At 46.2% G+C, this 18,959-nt stretch overlaps 3 protein-coding genes across 3 annotated transcripts in view; 1 reads left to right on the top strand and 2 right to left on the bottom strand.

Annotated features, from left to right (window-relative positions):
• Positions 1 to 16,414, bottom strand: part of LOC109137677 (arachidonate 15-lipoxygenase B) — a 25,508-nt gene extending 9,094 nt beyond the window's left edge. The window contains exons 1-10 of the mRNA XM_027282241.1: positions 16,287 to 16,414; positions 4,706 to 5,279; positions 4,564 to 4,617; positions 4,280 to 4,472; positions 4,116 to 4,197; positions 3,654 to 3,776; positions 3,138 to 3,241; positions 2,837 to 3,009; positions 2,302 to 2,445; positions 1,964 to 2,167 (exon numbers count right to left, since the gene is read on the bottom strand). Coding sequence (XP_027138042.1) covers positions 1,964 to 2,167; positions 2,302 to 2,445; positions 2,837 to 3,009; positions 3,138 to 3,241; positions 3,654 to 3,776; positions 4,116 to 4,197; positions 4,280 to 4,472; positions 4,564 to 4,617; positions 4,706 to 4,861 — 1,233 coding nt within the window. The 5' untranslated portion in view covers positions 4,862 to 5,279; positions 16,287 to 16,414. The remainder of the gene's footprint in view (positions 1 to 1,963; positions 2,168 to 2,301; positions 2,446 to 2,836; positions 3,010 to 3,137; positions 3,242 to 3,653; positions 3,777 to 4,115; positions 4,198 to 4,279; positions 4,473 to 4,563; positions 4,618 to 4,705; positions 5,280 to 16,286) is intronic.
• Positions 5,720 to 14,665, bottom strand: hsdl2 (hydroxysteroid dehydrogenase like 2). The gene is made up of 12 exons (XM_027282168.1): positions 14,350 to 14,665; positions 8,744 to 9,129; positions 8,068 to 8,231; positions 7,756 to 7,854; positions 7,566 to 7,680; positions 7,381 to 7,484; positions 7,207 to 7,305; positions 6,926 to 7,120; positions 6,690 to 6,752; positions 6,265 to 6,396; positions 6,063 to 6,191; positions 5,720 to 5,955 (listed from the first exon to the last, which is right to left on the bottom strand). The coding sequence occupies exons 2-12, from the start codon at positions 8,758 to 8,760 to the stop codon at positions 5,840 to 5,842; spliced, it is 1,233 nt and encodes a 410-aa protein (XP_027137969.1). The 5' UTR covers positions 8,761 to 9,129; positions 14,350 to 14,665; the 3' UTR covers positions 5,720 to 5,839.
• Positions 14,040 to 18,959, top strand: LOC104936382 (polypyrimidine tract-binding protein 3). The gene is made up of 14 exons (XM_027282164.1): positions 14,040 to 14,185; positions 14,717 to 14,780; positions 14,879 to 15,045; positions 15,115 to 15,258; positions 15,336 to 15,491; positions 15,570 to 15,680; positions 15,765 to 15,924; positions 16,029 to 16,088; positions 16,162 to 16,274; positions 16,358 to 16,391; positions 16,472 to 16,564; positions 16,688 to 16,910; positions 17,020 to 17,097; positions 17,268 to 18,959. The coding sequence occupies exons 1-14, from the start codon at positions 14,048 to 14,050 to the stop codon at positions 17,398 to 17,400; spliced, it is 1,674 nt and encodes a 557-aa protein (XP_027137965.1). The 5' UTR covers positions 14,040 to 14,047; the 3' UTR covers positions 17,401 to 18,959.

Genomic DNA, 18,959 nt, shown 5'->3' with positions numbered 1-18,959 from the left:
GTCACACCTACAGTACTGCAAAAAGTACCACAAACAGTACCACAGTCACACCTACAGTACTGCAAAAAGTACCACAAACAGTACCACAGTCACACCTACAGTACTGCAAAAAGTACCACAAACAGTACCACAGTCACACCTACAGTACTGCAAAAAGTACCACAAACAGTACCACAGTCACACCTACAGTACTGCAAAAAGTACCACAAACAGTACCACAGTCACACCTACAGTACTGCAAAAAGTACCACAAACAGTACCACAGTCACACCTACAGTACTGCAAAAAGTACCACAAACAGTACCACAGTCACACCTACAGTACTGCAAAAAGTACCACAAACAGTACCACAGTCACACCTACAGTACTGCAAAAAGTACCACAAACAGTACCACAGTCACACCTACAGTACTGCAAAAAGTACCACAAACAGTACCACAGTCACACCTACAGTACTGCAAAAAGTACCACAAACAGTACCACAGTCACACCTACAGTACTGCAAAAAGTACCACAAACAGTACCACAGTCACACCTACAGTACTGCAAAAAGTACCACAAACAGTACCACAGTCACACCTACAGTACTGCAAAAAGTACCACAAACAGTACCACAGTCACACCTACAGTACTGCAAAAAGTACCACAAACAGTACCACAGTCACACCTACAGTACTGCAAAAAGTACCACAAACAGTACCACAGTCACACCTACAGTACTGCAAAAAGTACCACAAACAGTACCACAGTCACACCTACAGTACTGCAAAAAGTACCACAAACAGTACCACAGTCACACCTACAGTACTGCAAAAAGTACCACAAACAGTACCACAGTCACACCTACAGTACTGCAAAAAGTACCACAAACAGTACCACAGTCACACCTACAGTACTGCAAAAAGTACCACAAACAGTACCACAGTCACACCTACAGTACTGCAAAAAGTACCACAAACAGTACCACAGTCACACCTACAGTACTGCAAAAAGTACCACAAACAGTACCACAGTCACACCTACAGTACTGCAAAAAGTACCACAAACAGTACCACAGTCACACCTACAGTACTGCAAAAAGTACCACAAACAGTACCACAGTCACACCTACAGTACTGCAAAAAGTACCACAAACAGTACCACAGTCACACCTACAGTACTGCAAAAAGTACCACAAACAGTACCACAGTCACACCTACAGTACTGCAAAAAGTACCACAAACAGTACCACAGTCACACCTACAGTACTGCAAAAAGTACCACAAACAGTACCACAGTCACACCTACAGTACTGCAAAAAGTACCACAAACAGTACCACAGTCACACCTACAGTACTGCAAAAAGTACCACAAACAGTACCACAGTCACACCTACAGTACTGCAAAAAGTACCACAAACAGTACCACAGTCACACCTACAGTACTGCAAAAAGTACCACAAACAGTACCACAGTCACACCTACAGTACTGCAAAAAGTACCACAAACAGTACCACAGTCACACCTACAGTACTGCAAAAAGTACCACAAACAGTACCACAGTCACACCTACAGTACTGCAAAAAGTACCACAAACAGTACCACAGTCACACCTACAGTACTGCAAAAAGTACCACAAACAGTACCACAGTCACACCTACAGTACTGCAAAAAGTACCACAAACAGTACCACAGTCACACCTACAGTACTGCAAAAAGTACCACAAACAGTACCACAGTCACACCTACAGTACTGCAAAAAGTACCACAAACAGTACCACAGTCACACCTACAGTACTGCAAAAAGTACCACAAACAGTACCACAGTCACACCTACAGTACTGCAAAAAGTACCACAAACAGTACCACAGTCACACCTACAGTACTGCAAAAAGTACCACAAACAGTACCACAGTCACACCTACAGTACTGCAAAAAGTACACAAACAGTACCACAGTCACACCTACAGTAGTACTCTGAATACCTTGTAGAGAGGGTGCACCATGGGAAAGTTGCGAAGCGTTGCCATGGCAAAGAGCTCTGACATCACATGTGTGTGCAGGAAGTGAGAACGCAGCTCGTGATCTGCGAAGTCCGCCGAACGCACAAATGTTTTCGCCGTCAGCCAATCAGCTTCCAGATCCTGAGGGACGAAGACCGGGTTGGATTCGCCCGGTGACTGCTTCAGCTACGAATGGAGAATTGGAAGGAGACAAGGAAGGAGGTGAGATATGAAGAAACAAACAAAAAGTCTGTGTGTGAGGTGTGAAACATGCTAGCAAACTTTGGAAATCTCCAGGTCAGAGGTCAGGTGGGGTTTACCTGGATGGCGATGGGCAGCAGTTGGTTGCGGGCGTTGAGGTGTAGCAGGATGAGCGGCGCTGTCAGGTAGTTCTGCTTCCTGTTGACAGTGTTTGCTGTGAGAGTGTCCAGCAGCCGATAATCCACCAAGAACATATTTCCTCTCTGCAGGAACACGAGGTCACCAATATTCATGAGCTCATTAATATTCACAAGTATGGCGTCATTTCAGTGCCAAAATCAGCGTGCATAAAGCTCTCTGCCTTCTACTCGCTTTGTGAGTTTTGGCACTTTGTGGGCGAGTATCGAATAGACGCCCCCCGCAACGCCCCTGCTTTCTGATTGGTCACTTTAAACGCCTTCTCCAGGTCTCCAGGTCAGAGCCAATCCGAGGCGGAGTGGGGCAGGTCATCATTGCGGTTGGCAGAATTTGATTGTGGATCGAGAGAGAGTGACGTCGAGCGTGCGGAGAGTGAAATGACCATACACGAGCTTCTTGGTGAGGAGTCAATGACAATGACTGAAATAAGAAAAATATTTGATTCCATTCAATCACCTCCATTTCCTGACAGAGGCTGGCTCCGCCCCCCAGCGACGCCCCCACCGTCTCCTCGGTAACGGCCATGTTGGGCGGGATTTCTGTGCAGCGGCGAATCAGAGTCGGGTTGGCTCCGTTCAGGAACTGATGTCCGAAGAACCAGTCCTCCATCCAGAGATGCTCCACCAATCCTGATGGAAGTCAGGGGGCGGAGCAGAGGAAGTACATCACTCCACCACAATAAAATATTCTAAATATTTATATTCTAAAATATATTCATGATAGTGATTTATAATATTTAAATGAACAGCTGTCTCACTGCTGGTACGGGTCCTAGTCCACTGGCAGAGCTGATGGATCTGATGAAAACCGGACCAACGGTTCTGTAGGCTCAGGAAGCTCTGAAGACTCAACTCTACCAGCCTGAACACAGCAGAGACCAACAGAGACCAACAGAGACCATCACAGACCAGCAGAGACCATCACAGACCAGCAGAGACCATCACAGACCAACAGAGATCAGCAGAGACCATCACAGACCATCACAGACCAGCAGAGACCAGCAGAGACCAACAGAGACCATCACAGACCAACAGAGACAAGCAGAGACCAACAGAGACAAGCAGAGACCAACAGAGCAGCAGAGACCAGCAGAGTCCAACAGAGACCAGCAGAGACCAACAGAGACCATCACAGACCATCACAGACCAGCAGAGACCAACAGAGACCAGCAGAGACCAACAGAGACCATCACAGACCAACAGAGACCAGCAGAGTCCAGCAGAGACCAGCAGAGACCAGCAGAGATCAGCAAAGACCAGGTTGTTGGACGTACACCTTGCTGACAGTCAGAATCATGTCGGTTGCCTTGGATACGGAGAATCGAGCTTCAGCAGGAAGTGACATGATGTCATTAGCCTTCATTGTCTCTGGGAGACCGTCGTCATAGCAACTCCACCTACAAAATAAAAATACAAAGTGTGTAAGATTTAGAAGTATTCCTTTGCAGGATTGAATACAGTATTCATAAGTATATTTTCATTAGCGCACAATACCATGCAAATAAGAAGTGTTGTTTTTGTTTTGACTTAATGAGTCCTTTATATCTACAGTGAGACAGAGCAAACGCTGATCCTGATAAGGCCTTAAGTTTCTCACATGCTTGAAAGAAGAGGATGGAGCATTGGAGAGTATTCATTTGGTTACAATCTGCCACTTCATCGCTTGATGCCACTAAATACTACTGGACCTCTAAATAATATTCAATATTTATGATCTGTGATCATTAATTGGTTACCGATACGTTCGACGTCGCTCCGTCAGCTCGTTGACTCTCTGATCCAGTTGGAGAGGTTGGACGTCGTGAAAAATGAACTTCGCTTCATAGAAAAAAGAAACTTTAAATGAAAACAAACAGAATTCTCATCACTGATTTTATTTTGAAATTCTTTTGTCACCGACCAATCGAATCCCTCAGAGCCAGCGAGGTCGAACGGCTGACGAATCGGTAGCAGGGGAACAACGAGACTCCGCCCTCCGGCGTTGTCACGACAACCTTCGAACAAAACCAGATGCTGTCTGTGGTGGGCGGGGCTTCCAGATGAACCAATAGCAGAGCTCCAAGGCTGGTGGGACAGTGAACCATGTATTCTGCCTGGCGACAGGTTTTTAATATGTAAATGAGCACATGGAATTAAATAAACTACAAAAATAATAATCATTAATATCTCAGACGGGAAGTTTACTTCTTCTTTGGTGGATTTGCAGCAGAAACATGAATTCTTTAAAAGTCGACAGATCTGAAAAATCAAAACAAACAAGTTAAACCAGAATCATGAAAACTGAATGTCGGTCAGTCGAGGGTTAATGATGTTTGTCATGACTCACAAATCTCTCAGCCAATGGGACGCGCTCACTGACCCCTCTGCTGCCGACCAATTGGATGACGGTTCGGTGGGCGTCGCTGGAGAGGAACATGCCTTCCTGATACACGACAACACGGTATATCACCATGGCAACTGCACAAATCATATAATATATCATATATCATATAAAATATCAAATGTGAACATTTACATCAGAGCGCGGGGGCCACACGACGGACTGAGGCCCTGGGCTGCTGCAGAGAGGGCTGAGCCCCTGAACACCTCTGCCAGTGAGCTCACCAGCGCCCCCTGATGTCTCACTCTTTGGCACCGATGTAGAGGACAAGAAGCTCCAACTAAACACCGCACTGTCCTCCACCTCTCTTAATCTACTATGATGGAGGGATGCTGCCCCGCCACCAACACTCAGAGACATTACGTCCTGTCTACACCCTGAAAACAAGTACTTTAAAGTACTTTGAAGTATTGAGCCAGTTCATCTCTGAATTCATTTTTCATTATTGATTGGTTGATGCTGTCATACAAACTCTGACTTCTAACCTATCCCTCACACACACACACACACACACACACACCTACCTGACTGATGATCAAAGACACATATGATCTCCATGCAGTATTCTGATGTAGCAGGTGTAGTAGTACTCACCTGGATGAAGTCCTGCAGGTCTCAGTCACACTGAGAGAGATATTCGTCTGTTGGCTTATTTAAATATTTAGTTTTCACATTTCTGCAAAGTTCAACAGCGAAGCTGCGAGTCGATCATACCTCTGATTAATTATTAATACACGCACTGATAATCTGTTCGTGCTGCACCTGCAGAAGGAACAGGAGGTGGAGGAGGAGCTTGAGGAGTGTAACACCTTAGCTCAGTTAGCTGCAGAGCTCCGTCAGCTTAGCTGACTCAAACTGAGCCACACCTGTTGGTCCTGGCCCAGAATCATCCAGGTGTGCCGTCTCAACATCACGTATGATGTCACATGTCATGTATGAGGGCTCAGATTAAAGCACACAGTTTAATATGAAGGCAGGTTTTTATTAACGAGCTCATTAATATTCTCATTAAGGCAACATGTACAGCTATGAACAGGAAGTGGGCGTGTCCTGAGGTGGTCTGTGGGCGTGGATTCAGCCTCACAGTTTGGCCTTGTTCATGCGGTTCATGAGTTTCTCCAGTTTGAGGGCGAGCGTCATGTCACCGCGAATCTGCAGCTTCCCCGACATGAAGGCCAGCGTCGGCTTCAACTTCCCTGAAACAGCACACACACACACACACACACACACACACACACACACACGCCTGTTACAATGGAAACAACAACGCTGAATCCACCACGGTAACATGACCAGAGCTCACCTGCAAACATCTTGCTGAAGACGGTGGAGTCCATCGTCATGACGACGTCAGCTTTGACGGGCGGCTGGCCCTGACCTGTGCTGCCAGAACCGCTCTTCAGGTCCAGAAACCAAACGCCCTCATGCTCTCCTTATATGGACACAACATGTTAATGACACGCCCACATGATCTCCTTATATAGAAATCACACCCCTGCTGTCACCTGATAGGTTGAACTGATAAATGCCCTGCGTCGACTTGACAACGTCTTCATTGATGGCTCCTTTGATGGCGTCAAAAGTGCTTCCTATTGGTCCACTGGAAGTAGGCGTGTCCGTTGGTGGTTTTGTCGTCTCTAGTAATGTGAAGACAAAAACATGTTTCAGTGGACAGCAGGGGGTGCTGGTGTGACACCTGAAGACACAGTATACATGAATACTACTATAAACATTATACTGACTACACTGCAGTACCAGTCGTATCATTTGCAGTACTGATTTAGAGCAGTACTAGAGTCTCAGCTGTAAATGTACAAGCACTGGTACTATTTACGGTTTTTGTAGTATTTACAGGATTTACGGTATTTGTAGTATTTGTAGTATTTATAGGATTATTTTTTGTAGTATTTACAGTTTTTGTAGTATTTACCGTGTAGCTCGGGCATTTTCTCGAGTGCAGAATCCAGGAAGTAGTCTGGCAGCAGGGGATGACCTGTCCACCAATCAGAGAGCACGTGAAGTACCACTTGATAGTGCGTGTGCATGTTAGGGAGAGCACGTGAAGTACCACTTGATAGTGCGTGTGCATGTTAGGCTGAGCTCACAGCTCGCTCTCACCTGGTTGGACGGCGTGCATGTTAGGCTGAGCTCACAGCTCGCTCTCACCTGGTTGGACGGCGTACTGGTCGAAGTCGTGGACTCCCTGCTCCTTCAGGACGTCCTCATCCACCAGGAAGTGACCCGTGTAGTCCTTCGGCTGGGACAGGATGGCGTAGGCGGCGTCTGCCATGATGTCGGCGGTACGACACTGCTTCCCGATGTCCTCTCCGCCGAGCATCGACATGGCTGCTGTCTGGATCGCTATGGCAACAGCACACAGGTCAGAACGGGGTTAGCGTGACGGAGAGCGCGTGGGCAGCTCAGCGTGCTAGCAGTTAGCCACTGACCGGTCTTAGGCCAGAGGGCGTTGACCGCAATTTGACCTCTGAACTCTTCGGACATTCCCAGGACGCACATGGACATGCCGTACTTCGCCATCGTGTACGCTGAAAATGAAACGACGTACGTTATTACTGCACAGATGCATGATGGGATGCTGGCTGGTCGGTTGCTATGGTTACCTGTGTGGTTCTTGAACCAGATGGGGTTGAGGTTGAGCGGCGGCGCCAGGTTCAGGATGTGCGGACTGCGACTCTTCAGCAGGTGAGGGATGACGAGCTTAGACCTGCCGCAAACACACGCTCGTTAACTCGGCTCGTTAGGAACAGGTAGACACAGGAGTGTGTGTGTGTGTGTGTGTGCGTACGTCAGGTACGTTCCTCTCAGGTTGATTCCCAGCATCAGGTCGACCTTCTTCATGGGCGTCTCCAGAGTTCCTGTCAGACTGATGGCGCTGGCATTGTTCACCAGGATGTCGATTCCTGCCAATCATAAACGAGCACAGCAATGATGTCACTGCCGTGTCGGCGAGGCGTTCTGACCTCAGGTCAACGTACCTCCAAACTTGTCGACAGCTTTCTGAACAGCTTCTCCGATCTGCTGCTCGTCACGGATGTCGACAACACACGCCAACGCTTTCCCGCCGGCCGCCTCCACTGAGACAGGAAACACGAGTTAAATCAACTGACATCACGTGACATCACAGGACATGTGATCAGCTCGTGGGCGGAGCAGCTGACTGACCCCATGGACTTCACCCTGTTGATGTTTGGAGACTCACCTGAACCCGGCTACCCACCAGAACAGGTGAACAGTCCGGGCCTCACCACAGACAGCAGGCCGGCTCAGGTGAGTCAGTGTCGGCTCACCTTCCTGAGCGGCGGAGTAGATGGTTCCTGGTAGTTTGGGGTGTGGCACGGCGGTCTTGGCAGCGATGACGACGTTGGCTCCATCTCTGGCAGCTTTCAGGGCGATGGCCTTCCCGATCCCTCGACTCCCGCCGGTGATGAAGAGCGTGCAGCCGGCTAACTTCCTGTGACACGGAGAGGGGGGAGGAGTTAGCGGACACGCCAGCATTGATTGGCTGAAATCTCGCGATAATACCAGAAGTCACGTGTTTTGTAGTTTTTGTTAAAAGAACTACAAAAACTACAATCCTGAAGCAGTCAACGATTAGTCGATTGATCCGACGGTTCCGTCGGATCAATCGACTAATCGTTGACTGCTTCAGGATTGAGGGAACTGATTAATTAATTAATTAAGATCCTATGAGGTCTTGAGTCTAGATTCTTGGATCTTGTGTGTGCACAGAGCGGCTGAGCCGGCTCTCTCTGCCCGCACTGAGGCTGTTTTCTGGGGCACTCGGTGCACGGAGGACCGGGTCTGGCGCTGTGACCCGGCTCCTCACGCAGAGGTCAGCCTTCATGTGCGGGGTTCGAACCCAGAACCTCCCGCTGCTGCTGCTGCGGCCTGTCGGGACGTTAAACTTCTGATGAACGCTCCGGTTCGGACCGGACCCGCCGGACGTTTGTGGGAAACACTCACCCTGTGTTCTGCAGCATGGCTCGGTGTCGGCTCGGTGTCGGTTCGGTGCAGCTCGGTGCGGAACAATGACAGGTCGTCTTCTTCTTCTTCACCTTTCACCCACTTATGAGACGCTCGGGGCAACCGGATGTTACGTGCTCACAGGCTCTACGCTACTTCCGGTTTCCAGCCAAAGATCGTCGCGTGTCGGTGAGATACGTCACTGCCGCGAGGCTCGTGGTCACGGGAGAGGTTCATCATGACGTCTTAATGATGGTTATTATTCCCCTTGCTGACGTCATCACGTCCTTCCCTCGGGCCGGATGTCTGAAGGTTCACGGCGCCCCCTGCGTCCAGGTGTGTGTCCAACCGACACACACTTCCTGTCTGTTCACCTGACAGCTCACCTGGTGAAGTGTGAGACAAAAGATAACGAAGAATAATAATGAACAGGTGGATGTATATATATATATATATATACTGTATACATATATACACACACACACACATATATATATATATACAGTATATATACATATATATGTGTGTATGTATATATATATGTATATATATACATACACACACATAAAAAAATAATAACACTGCTAGTCCTTGTTAAACATTCTGATGACTAAGATTCTTCAAAAAAGATCAGAAAAGATTATGCCAATTAGTCATGCTAAAATAAGTCCTTGGAAGAGCTGAAAATGTGGACTGAATAGGACCAACTTACGTGATCCAGTTCTCAGAAACATGGGTAAAACACCTGGACGTAGTCCCCTCTGTGATCATCCTGACAAACTGTCTAAAACTTGGGACGTAGTCGCCAGGACCTCGCCCACGGAATGTCCTAAAAAAATCGGGACCGTAGTCTCCTTGAACGTCCCACAGTTTGTCTCTGTGACGTCCCACACCACATTGCATGCCATGTGATTCAAAGTTTCAATCAATGCTTTTTAATGGTTAAATGGTTGTCCGTACTTCATAAGACGGTGCAATGTTTGTTTCGTCCACAAGATGGGAATAAGGTGACCAAGGAGCACAAACAAGCGCGTTAAGTCTAGGACCCATCCGGAAAGCAACAGTGAGATACTCCCTAAACACTAGACCTTGACTTGACCTCGTCTGTCTGCTGCCTGTCTATTATGTTTATTATTATAATTATTATTTTTTAAGTCTGTGGGGACGTCACAGAGACTATGTCCAGGTTTTAGACAGTCGTGAGGACGTCACAGAGACTACATCCATGTTTAGAGCAGTTTGTCAGACTTCAACATAGACGTACGTCCAGGTTTTTAAGACAGTATCAGGGACGTCAACAGAGACTATGTCAGGTATGTGAGACAGTCTTGGGGAGGTCAATGAGACCACGTCCATTTTTACGACAGTCTGCGTCCAACAGAGAGTACGTCGAAGTTTTAGACAGTCCGCGGGGACATCACAGAGACTACAAATACAGGTCTGGACACGGAGGGCTCCATTCCTCTAGGCGGACCTTCGCTCTGTCATAGCCGGGGGATGGCGCCCCTCGGGCGGCCAAAACAGATGGCTTCGTACCAGCTCCCCAGAGCCAATGATACACGGCGTGCTTGGCTTCAGGGCTGCAGATAGAAGATAGTTTTGAGGCAAGCATGGTTTCACCTGCCTCCGCTTGGTTTTCGTGCGTATGGACGACTTAATCTCCTCTCGCGCTCACCGCGAACCACCGCTTCCTGGGTCTGACCAAAGATCCTTGACCCCGCATCCTTACCTGCCCAAGTCCTATTGATTTTCCCCCCCCCTCCATCAAAAATGTGGTTTTTTCATATTGTGCCTACACTCGAATGGTTGGGTTTCAACTTTTAGGATGTCAGGTATGTGCAATATTTTCTTAATTCCTGCTTTTTTTAAAGAGGGAAAAGGAGTTTTACAATAATTAACTTTTTGGGTGTGGAAACGATTCATTTTCATTATTTCAATATTAGCCGATTTATTACAAAGAAAGTATTTTATAAAAGGCCTACAACCTGAAACCAGTCTAGGAGTCTTTTTAATTGGTTGAATTGTTTTTGATTGATTATTATCCAAAATGATTACGTATGGGTGATAATTTCACAGTTATTATTTAACTACATGCAACAGACTGAAATCAGATGCTATTGTTTCAGGCCGGTATGAGATTGTGTATTTTGATGAAACACACAGATTGTCGCACATAAAAAGCAGGACGGGCACGCCGGTGGCCTCTCGAGGAGCCCAATTTGGCCCTGAAGTTGCAGAATAGAGGATTAAATGTCGAAAAACGTGGTCTGACTTGGAGAGGGGTGGCCAGCAGTAATGCGGGAGTCTTCATACAACCTTTTCATTGTTAATGGAAAACGTCACTCAGTTTGCGTCGCATTACATCATTTCTGAAATGTGGTCCATTATCAATCATTAAATGTAAAATATAGATGTAACAGCAAATGTATTGTACATTTATGATCTAATAAAGAAAAATAAGAGCGGGCTGATCGTCGCATCGACCTCTTTCCCTGCATCGGGTGTTGTCCCTGAAACGAGAAAAAAACAAAACCTTTAAATGTTATACATTTGCCAGCAGTCCCTTTCTCTCTTAGAATACATTACATCGGAACACTATAACTTCTTCAGATTTTCTATAATAGTTCTTCATTGTGGCTGTGTTAATAAAGACTAACAGTGTGGTCATTCTCAGTAGTGTTGTTCTCTCTCGATGGGCGCGTAATTGACTCTTCCTCCTCGCTGAACTGGACCCATTCTTCGTACCCTCCTCATTCTCGTATCTATCTACCGACCCTGGTCCTCATATCTCACTGCCCTCCCAAACTCATCACCTGTGGAGACAGCTGATAGAACAATTGTTGTTTCGTTAGGTGCATAGTAATTCATTCTGGGTATCATTCGCTCATACATGGAATGCCAACAGCATCCACAGTTACCAGGACAATATAGCAATTCCTACGAAATTATCAGTAGGTTGGTTTCCCCCCATCCTCCCAAACATATCTTCCATTCCATTTTGTGATTGGATCAGGTTTTAGACAGTTGCCAGTCACAAGACTATGTCAAAATCTTAGACACTCCTGGTAGGGGCGTCACTGAACTATGTAGAAGTTTTTAGACTGTCAGATGAGCTGGGCGACATTCAGGTATTAAACATGATTTTTGGCTGAGTTTAAGTCACATAACAACACGGGACAATTCAGCAGCATTGACAATCTTTCAGTGTCTGTCCAAGGCAGATGTTATTCTGTGGTCCAATGTTTTGCTTTTTTAAAATAATCAAGTCCACATGAACATGATTAATTCTTTCCACTTCCTGATTTCATTATACTGACAACTTGTTAGTTTGGAAATCCATAGCTTCTTTCCTCCACCATAACTTTCCTCTAATGGCTTCAGCTGTTCATTTTGACTTCATGGACAGCCGAAAACCCAAGCAAGACACGTACAAGACCCTCCAAGAAATGTTCAAGTCCCAAAGCCAAACAAGCTGCAATAACTCATTTGCTGACCTGGAATTTGAGTCCTCGAAGATTGGCTTAGCACCTCTGATGTCTAAAGAGCAAGACAGAAACCCAAAAATTCTAGAGGCTACCCATGTTTCGAGAACTGGATCACGTAAGTTGGTCCTATTCAGTCCACATTTTCGCTCTTCCAAGACATTATTTTAGCATGACTAATTGGCATAATCTTTTCTGATCTTTTTTGAAGAATCTTAGTCATCAGAATGTTTAACAAGGACTAGCAGTGTTATTATTTTTTCGTATGTGTGTATATGTATATATATTATTTATTTTATTTATTATTATTATTATTTTATTTATTTATTTTTTCTTCTGTATCTGAATCTATTTTTCAGGTGCTGGATGAGCTGCAGCGAGTAATCCAACCAACCAACTCCCAGTACATCTCTGAGATGAAGAGCAGATGGGAAGCCTTCTATTCAAAGGTCCAGTTTTATGGGGTGATGAAGAAAGCCATGAAGCCTCCTAAAACTTTGAATGGAGGTGAAATCACAATTGACTTGTTCATTTTATATATAATGTGTCATGATGTTATTTATGGTACCACCTTGTCTTGTGCCTTTTTCATTAAGCCAGTGCGCATGTCACCGCTGTGTTCCGAGCCCTGCCACGCTCTTCCCGTCCAGCACAATGCCACCTAAGAAACTGGGCTTAAGCAGCGGGCTCTTTTCCAGTCCTTAGGTGAGATTTACAGACTTACTGCAATATTTTACACTATATATTCCAGTTATTCACACATACATTTTATGTAAGGTTTGGTTACTTTGAGATACACTTTTATCATTTCAAAAGGTCCAAAGGGGAAGTTGTTATAAAAATTAGGATTGTACTGGGCTGCAGGTGTTTTAACTCTTAGAGGGAGTGTATGTGTGTTTTGTCTTTTTGTATTCCCCTTATCTAGCATGTATTTGTTAAAGCTGCCTGGGAAAGGAAATTTTAAAAATGTTCAAGGACATGAGCTATAATATATATATATTATATATAATAATATATATCTATATATAGATATAAATAAAATAATATTTGACAAATTTGGATTCATTGAGTCCTCATATATATAATATATCATATAAATAAATGTATACCACACATTTGGTATATATCTATTCTATAACACACACATATATGTGTATATACAGTATATTATATATGCATATGATATATATATTACTGTATATATGTATATATATATACAGTATATATATATGCATATATATATATATATATATGCACATATGTGTGTGTGTATATATGTGTGTGTATATGATATATATGTGTATATATATATACGTATCTAATATACACACACCCCTATATATATGTATATATATACTGATATATATATATTATACCATATATGTGTGTGTGTGTGTATATATATATTATAAGAATATATATATATATATATATATATATATAATATATAATAATAAATAAAATACTATTTGACATTTGGATTCATTGAGTCCTCATATATCTAAATATATAATATATAAATGTAACACACATTGTGTATATATATATTTCTATAAACACACACATTATGTGTAATTACAGTACTATATATATATGCATATATATATAATACTTTATATATGTATATTATATTACAGTATATATATATTGCCTATATATATGCACATATGTGTGTTTGTTATATTTATGTGTGGTTCTCCTTTCCTTCTTCTGTCTCTTTTTCTCCTTCCTTTATATATATATATGTATTTTATTGAAACAAATAAAGGTGTGACGTCATCTTTATTGATTCCATCTCTGAGGCGTGTCCGCACCGGCCGCCATGTTTTCCCGTGACGTCACCAAACGGGAAGTGAGCTCGTTGTTCTCCACGGTGGCTGCGGCTGCTCGCGCGACCCAAACAACTCTTCCTCTCTTCATCATCCTCTTCATCCTCTTCCTCCTCGCGGACCATGGACGGGTGAGCGCGGGAAAACCGTCCCGAACGTCCCGCCGCTGTTTTTCGTCCCTTCCTCCCCCCTCCGCGTTTCCTTGGTGACTGAACCGCACCTGCGCGAGCCTCTGGCGTCAACCCCTCGCTCGTCTGTTGTTGTTGTTGTTGTTGTTGTTGTTGTTGTTGTTTACCTGTTTACGGAAACATCTTCCCGCCACAGAGCCACCTCTCCTGCCCCCCCCGCGCTACATTTTCCCGCTCCTCGCGCGCTGTTTGTCGCTCGTGCTTCTTTTTTTTCTGGGTTTGTTTTGGTTCAAAGTGTCGCGAGCGAGGAGTGACGATTCAGCGGCGAGGTTTTGAAATCTCGCGATAATACCAGAAGTCATGTGTTTTGTAGTTTTTGTTAATAGAACTACAAAAACTACAATCCTGAAGCAGTCGATTAGTCGATTGATCCGACGAATCAATCGACTAATCGTTGACTGCTTCAGGATTGAGGGAACTCATTAATTAAGATTGAATGAGTCTCCTATGACGTCACTTCCTGTCTGTTCTCAGGAATCAGTGTTTACTTCCTCCATCAGCTGCTCTGCGAACATGAGCACCTCCAACCTGTCCACAGGTGAGCCCCGCCCCTCTCTCTCTCTAACCCCCCCCCAGTGTGAAGTACAAGTACTCCCAGTACTGCAGTAGTGTTTGTACTCTTGTGTCTGTCCACAGTGGATGGCACTGATAGGCTGTGTGTTTCTGAGCGCGCTCAGTGCGTCCCGTCCCGGGTCCTTCACCTGCGCCAGCTTCCTGCCGACGTCTCTGAGCAGGAAGTGCTCGCTCTGGCACTTCCTTTCGGGCGAGTTAGTAAGCTGATCACGCTGAAGGCCAAGAAACAGGTAAGTGATGACATCACCGTACCTGTGTAACGTGATGAATGTGAATCTATAATCTGGAATGTGCCGCAGGGCTTCTTAGAGATGGCGTCGGAGGAAGCGGCTGTTTCCATGGTGAACTACTACACCTCAGCCCCGCCCACCGTCAGAAACCAGCCAATCTTCATCCAGTACTCCACCCACCGCGAGCTCAAGACCGACAACCTGACCAATCAGGTGAGGAGCGGACAAATTCGAGCCGCTGACGTAATCTTTATTAAGAATGACGAGTTCACGCCTCGTGTTGTCGACAGAGGGTGGCGCTGCACGCCATCAGCGCAGCAGCAATGCATTCTGGGACCGTGGCGTCAGGAGGAGAGGGGCGCGGCTTCGCTCCCAGTCAGAGTCCCGTCCTGAGGATCATCGTGGAGAACTTATTCTACCCGGTGACCCTGGAGGTCCTGCAGCAGGTCGCTCACCTGTGCTGTTACTGTGGTCACGTGTGACGGGGCTGCTGTCTGCGTTCTGATTGGTCCGTCTTGTTTCAGATCTTCAGTAAGTTCGGCTCCGTGTTGAAGATCATCACCTTCACCAGGAACAATCAGTTCCAGGCTCTGCTGCAGTTCAGCGACGCCGTGCACGCTCAGCACGCCAAGGCGGTGAGTCACCGCGAGCCGACCACACGTCACGCAGGCGGAGCTCTGGTCCAATCAGGTGTGAGCGTGTGTCTTCCTGTCTTTCAGTCTCTGGACGGGCAGAACATTTATAACGGCTGCTGCACGCTGAGGATCGACTTCTCCAAACTGAGCGCGCTCAACGTCAAGTACAACAACGACAAGAGCCGAGACTTCACCAGAGCCGACCTGCCCACGGGAGAGCTGGACCCCGCCTCCGCCGCCTTCGGTAACGAGCACGCACACGCAGAAACACGTGATCACGTGACGCAGTACTCAACACAGCACATGAATACACACACTGACGTGTGTGTGTGTGTGTGTGTGTCACAGGTGTAGCGCTCCCTCCGTACGGAGCCGCAGCGTTCCCGCCCACCTTCCACCAGCACGCAGGTGACACGTCTGACTGTTCAGCACCAAACAGGAAGTAGTAAGTACGCTAACCAATCAGCTCTCTGGTCCTCAGGTCTGTCCATGGCGGCCGTCCCCGGCTCGTTGGTGTCTCCTCCTCGTGTCTCCCTGCAGGTGGCGCCCCCTGCTGTCCACTCTGTGCTGCTGGTGTCCAACCTGAACCCAGAGGTCAGAGGTCACACACACACACACACAGTAACTGACCAATCAGCTCAGAGCTCTGGACTAACCATGAACGTCTGTCTGTGCAGAGCGTCTCGCCACACGTCCTCTTCATCTTGTTCGGTAAGAGACCTTCAAACACGGACGATCAGCTGATCCGTCACGCGTGTGTGTTCACGTGTGTGTCCGCGGTGTGTTTTCAGGTGTTTATGGGGACGTTCAGAGAGTGAAGATCCTCTTCAACAAGAAGGAGAACGCTCTGGTTCAGATGAGCGACGCCACGCAGGCTCAGCTCGGTCCGACACATCCACACACGCTCATTTAAATATTTAATTAATTCATTAATTATTCATTGGATTAATGATTGAATGAATAAAGACATGATTTTGTGTAAACGAGTTCTGTCCTTTTCCCGTCAGCGATGAGTCACCTGAACGGCCAGCGTCTCCATGGTAACGTGATCCGGGTGATGCTGTCCAAACACCCGGTGGTGCAGCTGCCTCGAGGGGGGGCGGGGCAAGAAGAGCAGGCGCTGACTCGGGACTTCTCAGGCTCCGCCCTCCACCGCTTCAAAAAACCAGGATCCAAAAACTTCAACAACATCTTCCCTCCGTCCGCCACGCTGCACCTGTCCAACATCTCGTAAGACTCCGCCTCCTGTCCATGCTCTCGTCTGATTGGTTGTCTGGGTGACATTAATGCTCTCCTCTGATTGGTCGTCACTAATGTCCTCGTGGTCTTTGTTTCACAGCTCTTCGGTCAGCGAGGACGACCTGAAGGAATTATTCTCCTCCAGCGGCTTCACGGTGAAAGCCTTCAAGTTTTTCCAGTGAGTGACAACCTGTCTGTCTGTCTGTCTGTCTGTCTGTCCTCTGTCTGTCTGTCTGTCTGTCTGTCTGTCCTCTGTCTGTCTTCTGTCTGTCTGTCTGTCCTCTGTCTGTCTATCTGTCCTCTGTCTGTCTGTTCTGTCCCTGATGATGTCACTTCCTCTGCGGACAGGAAGGACAGGAAGATGGCGCTGATGCAGCTGGCGTCGGTGGAGGAAGCCATCGAGGCTCTGATCGCTCTGCACGACCACCAGCTGGACCACAACCAGCACCTCCGAGTGTCCTTCTCCAAGTCCACCGTCTGACCTCCGAGTGTCCTCCTCCAAGTCCACCGTCTGACCGTCTGACCTCCGAGCGTCCTCCTCCGAGTCCATTGCCTGACCTCCATGTCTCTTCCTCTGAGTCCACCATCTGACCTCCAAGTGTCCTCCTCCGTCTGACCTTTGACCCCCTGTTAAACCATGTGATTATTTTTCCCTCCGTCCGGACTTCAGGGCTTCTGATTGGCCCGTGGCGATGACTTGTTGAAGGAGGCGTTGCCATGGTTACAGAGGTTACAGAGCACATTCCTGAGCGTCTGGTAGCAATGCATTATGGGCAGCGGAGTCCGCGGAGGAGCCGACGTGAGTCGAACAGTTTTTGTCTGAATGTTTAAAAAAAAGAGAGGATTTTCAAAATAAAAGACTTTCATATTTAACGTTTGTTTTTATATTTATAGTCAGCATGAAAAAAAGCCTGATATTTATTTACGCTTCAATCATCACGTCTGTTTTTATTGTTTCAAACTGCCTCTCTGACTCCAGCGAGCGGCCGTGCTACCACCTGATTATTGATCATCATGATTATTGATTATTATTGTTGTTGTTGTTAGGCGGCTGCGCTCTCAGCCTCCTTCTGTGCCTTATTTCTCTGAATGTTCTGCTGGTTTCTGTTTTTTTACGCCCAGGTTGTTTGTTTGGGTGGGTGGGGTTGTTTGTTTGTTTGGGTGGGTGGGGTTGTTTGTTTGTTTGGTGGTGGTGGGTTGTCGATCAGACTTCAAACGAGTTTTGTTGTTGTAACGTTGTATCTATATTTCAGGAAGGTTTTTTTAAATCATGAATGTATTTCTACTGAGACAGGTGATGCTTTGGAAGCCCCGCCCACCTGTGCTACCTGTGTGTGTGTATTTATACATATATATATGTGTGTGTGTGTGTGTGTGGAGCTGAGCTGTGATTGGTTGATCTTTAAACGTCCCGCCTTCTTTGTTTCTATTAAAATCTGTTGAATTCAAATCAGCTGATTTTTTTTTTACATTTTTGGATCCTCACCGTCGAAACAGGAAACAAGCCACGACAAACAGGAAGCTGCTGCTTCCCAGTTCGACCTTTGACCTGATCAGAGGGGGCGGGGTCAAACCAAGCCAGAGTTTGTGTGCCTTTTAATTGGACCAACTTTATTATGACATCACTTCCTGTATAGATGCTTACATGTTTATCTTAATATGTTTTTAGTATGTCTACACTGTGGCATCACTTCCTGTTTCAGGACTGCATATGTTTAACTTCCCACAAAGCCCCGCCCATCTACACACAGCGTGATGTAACACACGTCACACCATGAAACACGGAGCACGAAGTAACGTTACATGTAACACGTGTCACTGCACATACACACAAATACATGTCATAAACTACACGTATGTTACACACGTGTTACATGTGACTGGTCACTCGAGTACACGTCTGATCATACTGTTGTAAACCGTTTGTTACATACATGTATATAGTAACATACTACATGTAAAGAGCAGTGTCATAACATGTTGCAGTACACGCGTGTAACACGTAACACTAATACACCCTGCAGTGATTTCACACTCCAT

The sequence above is a fragment of the Larimichthys crocea genome, chromosome IX, assembly GCF_000972845.2.
Source record: "Larimichthys crocea isolate SSNF chromosome IX, L_crocea_2.0, whole genome shotgun sequence".
NCBI lineage: Eukaryota > Metazoa > Chordata > Actinopteri > Sciaenidae > Larimichthys > Larimichthys crocea.
The sequence above is the reverse complement of the archived record's forward strand: the minus strand, read 5'-3'. Positions and strand labels throughout refer to the sequence as shown.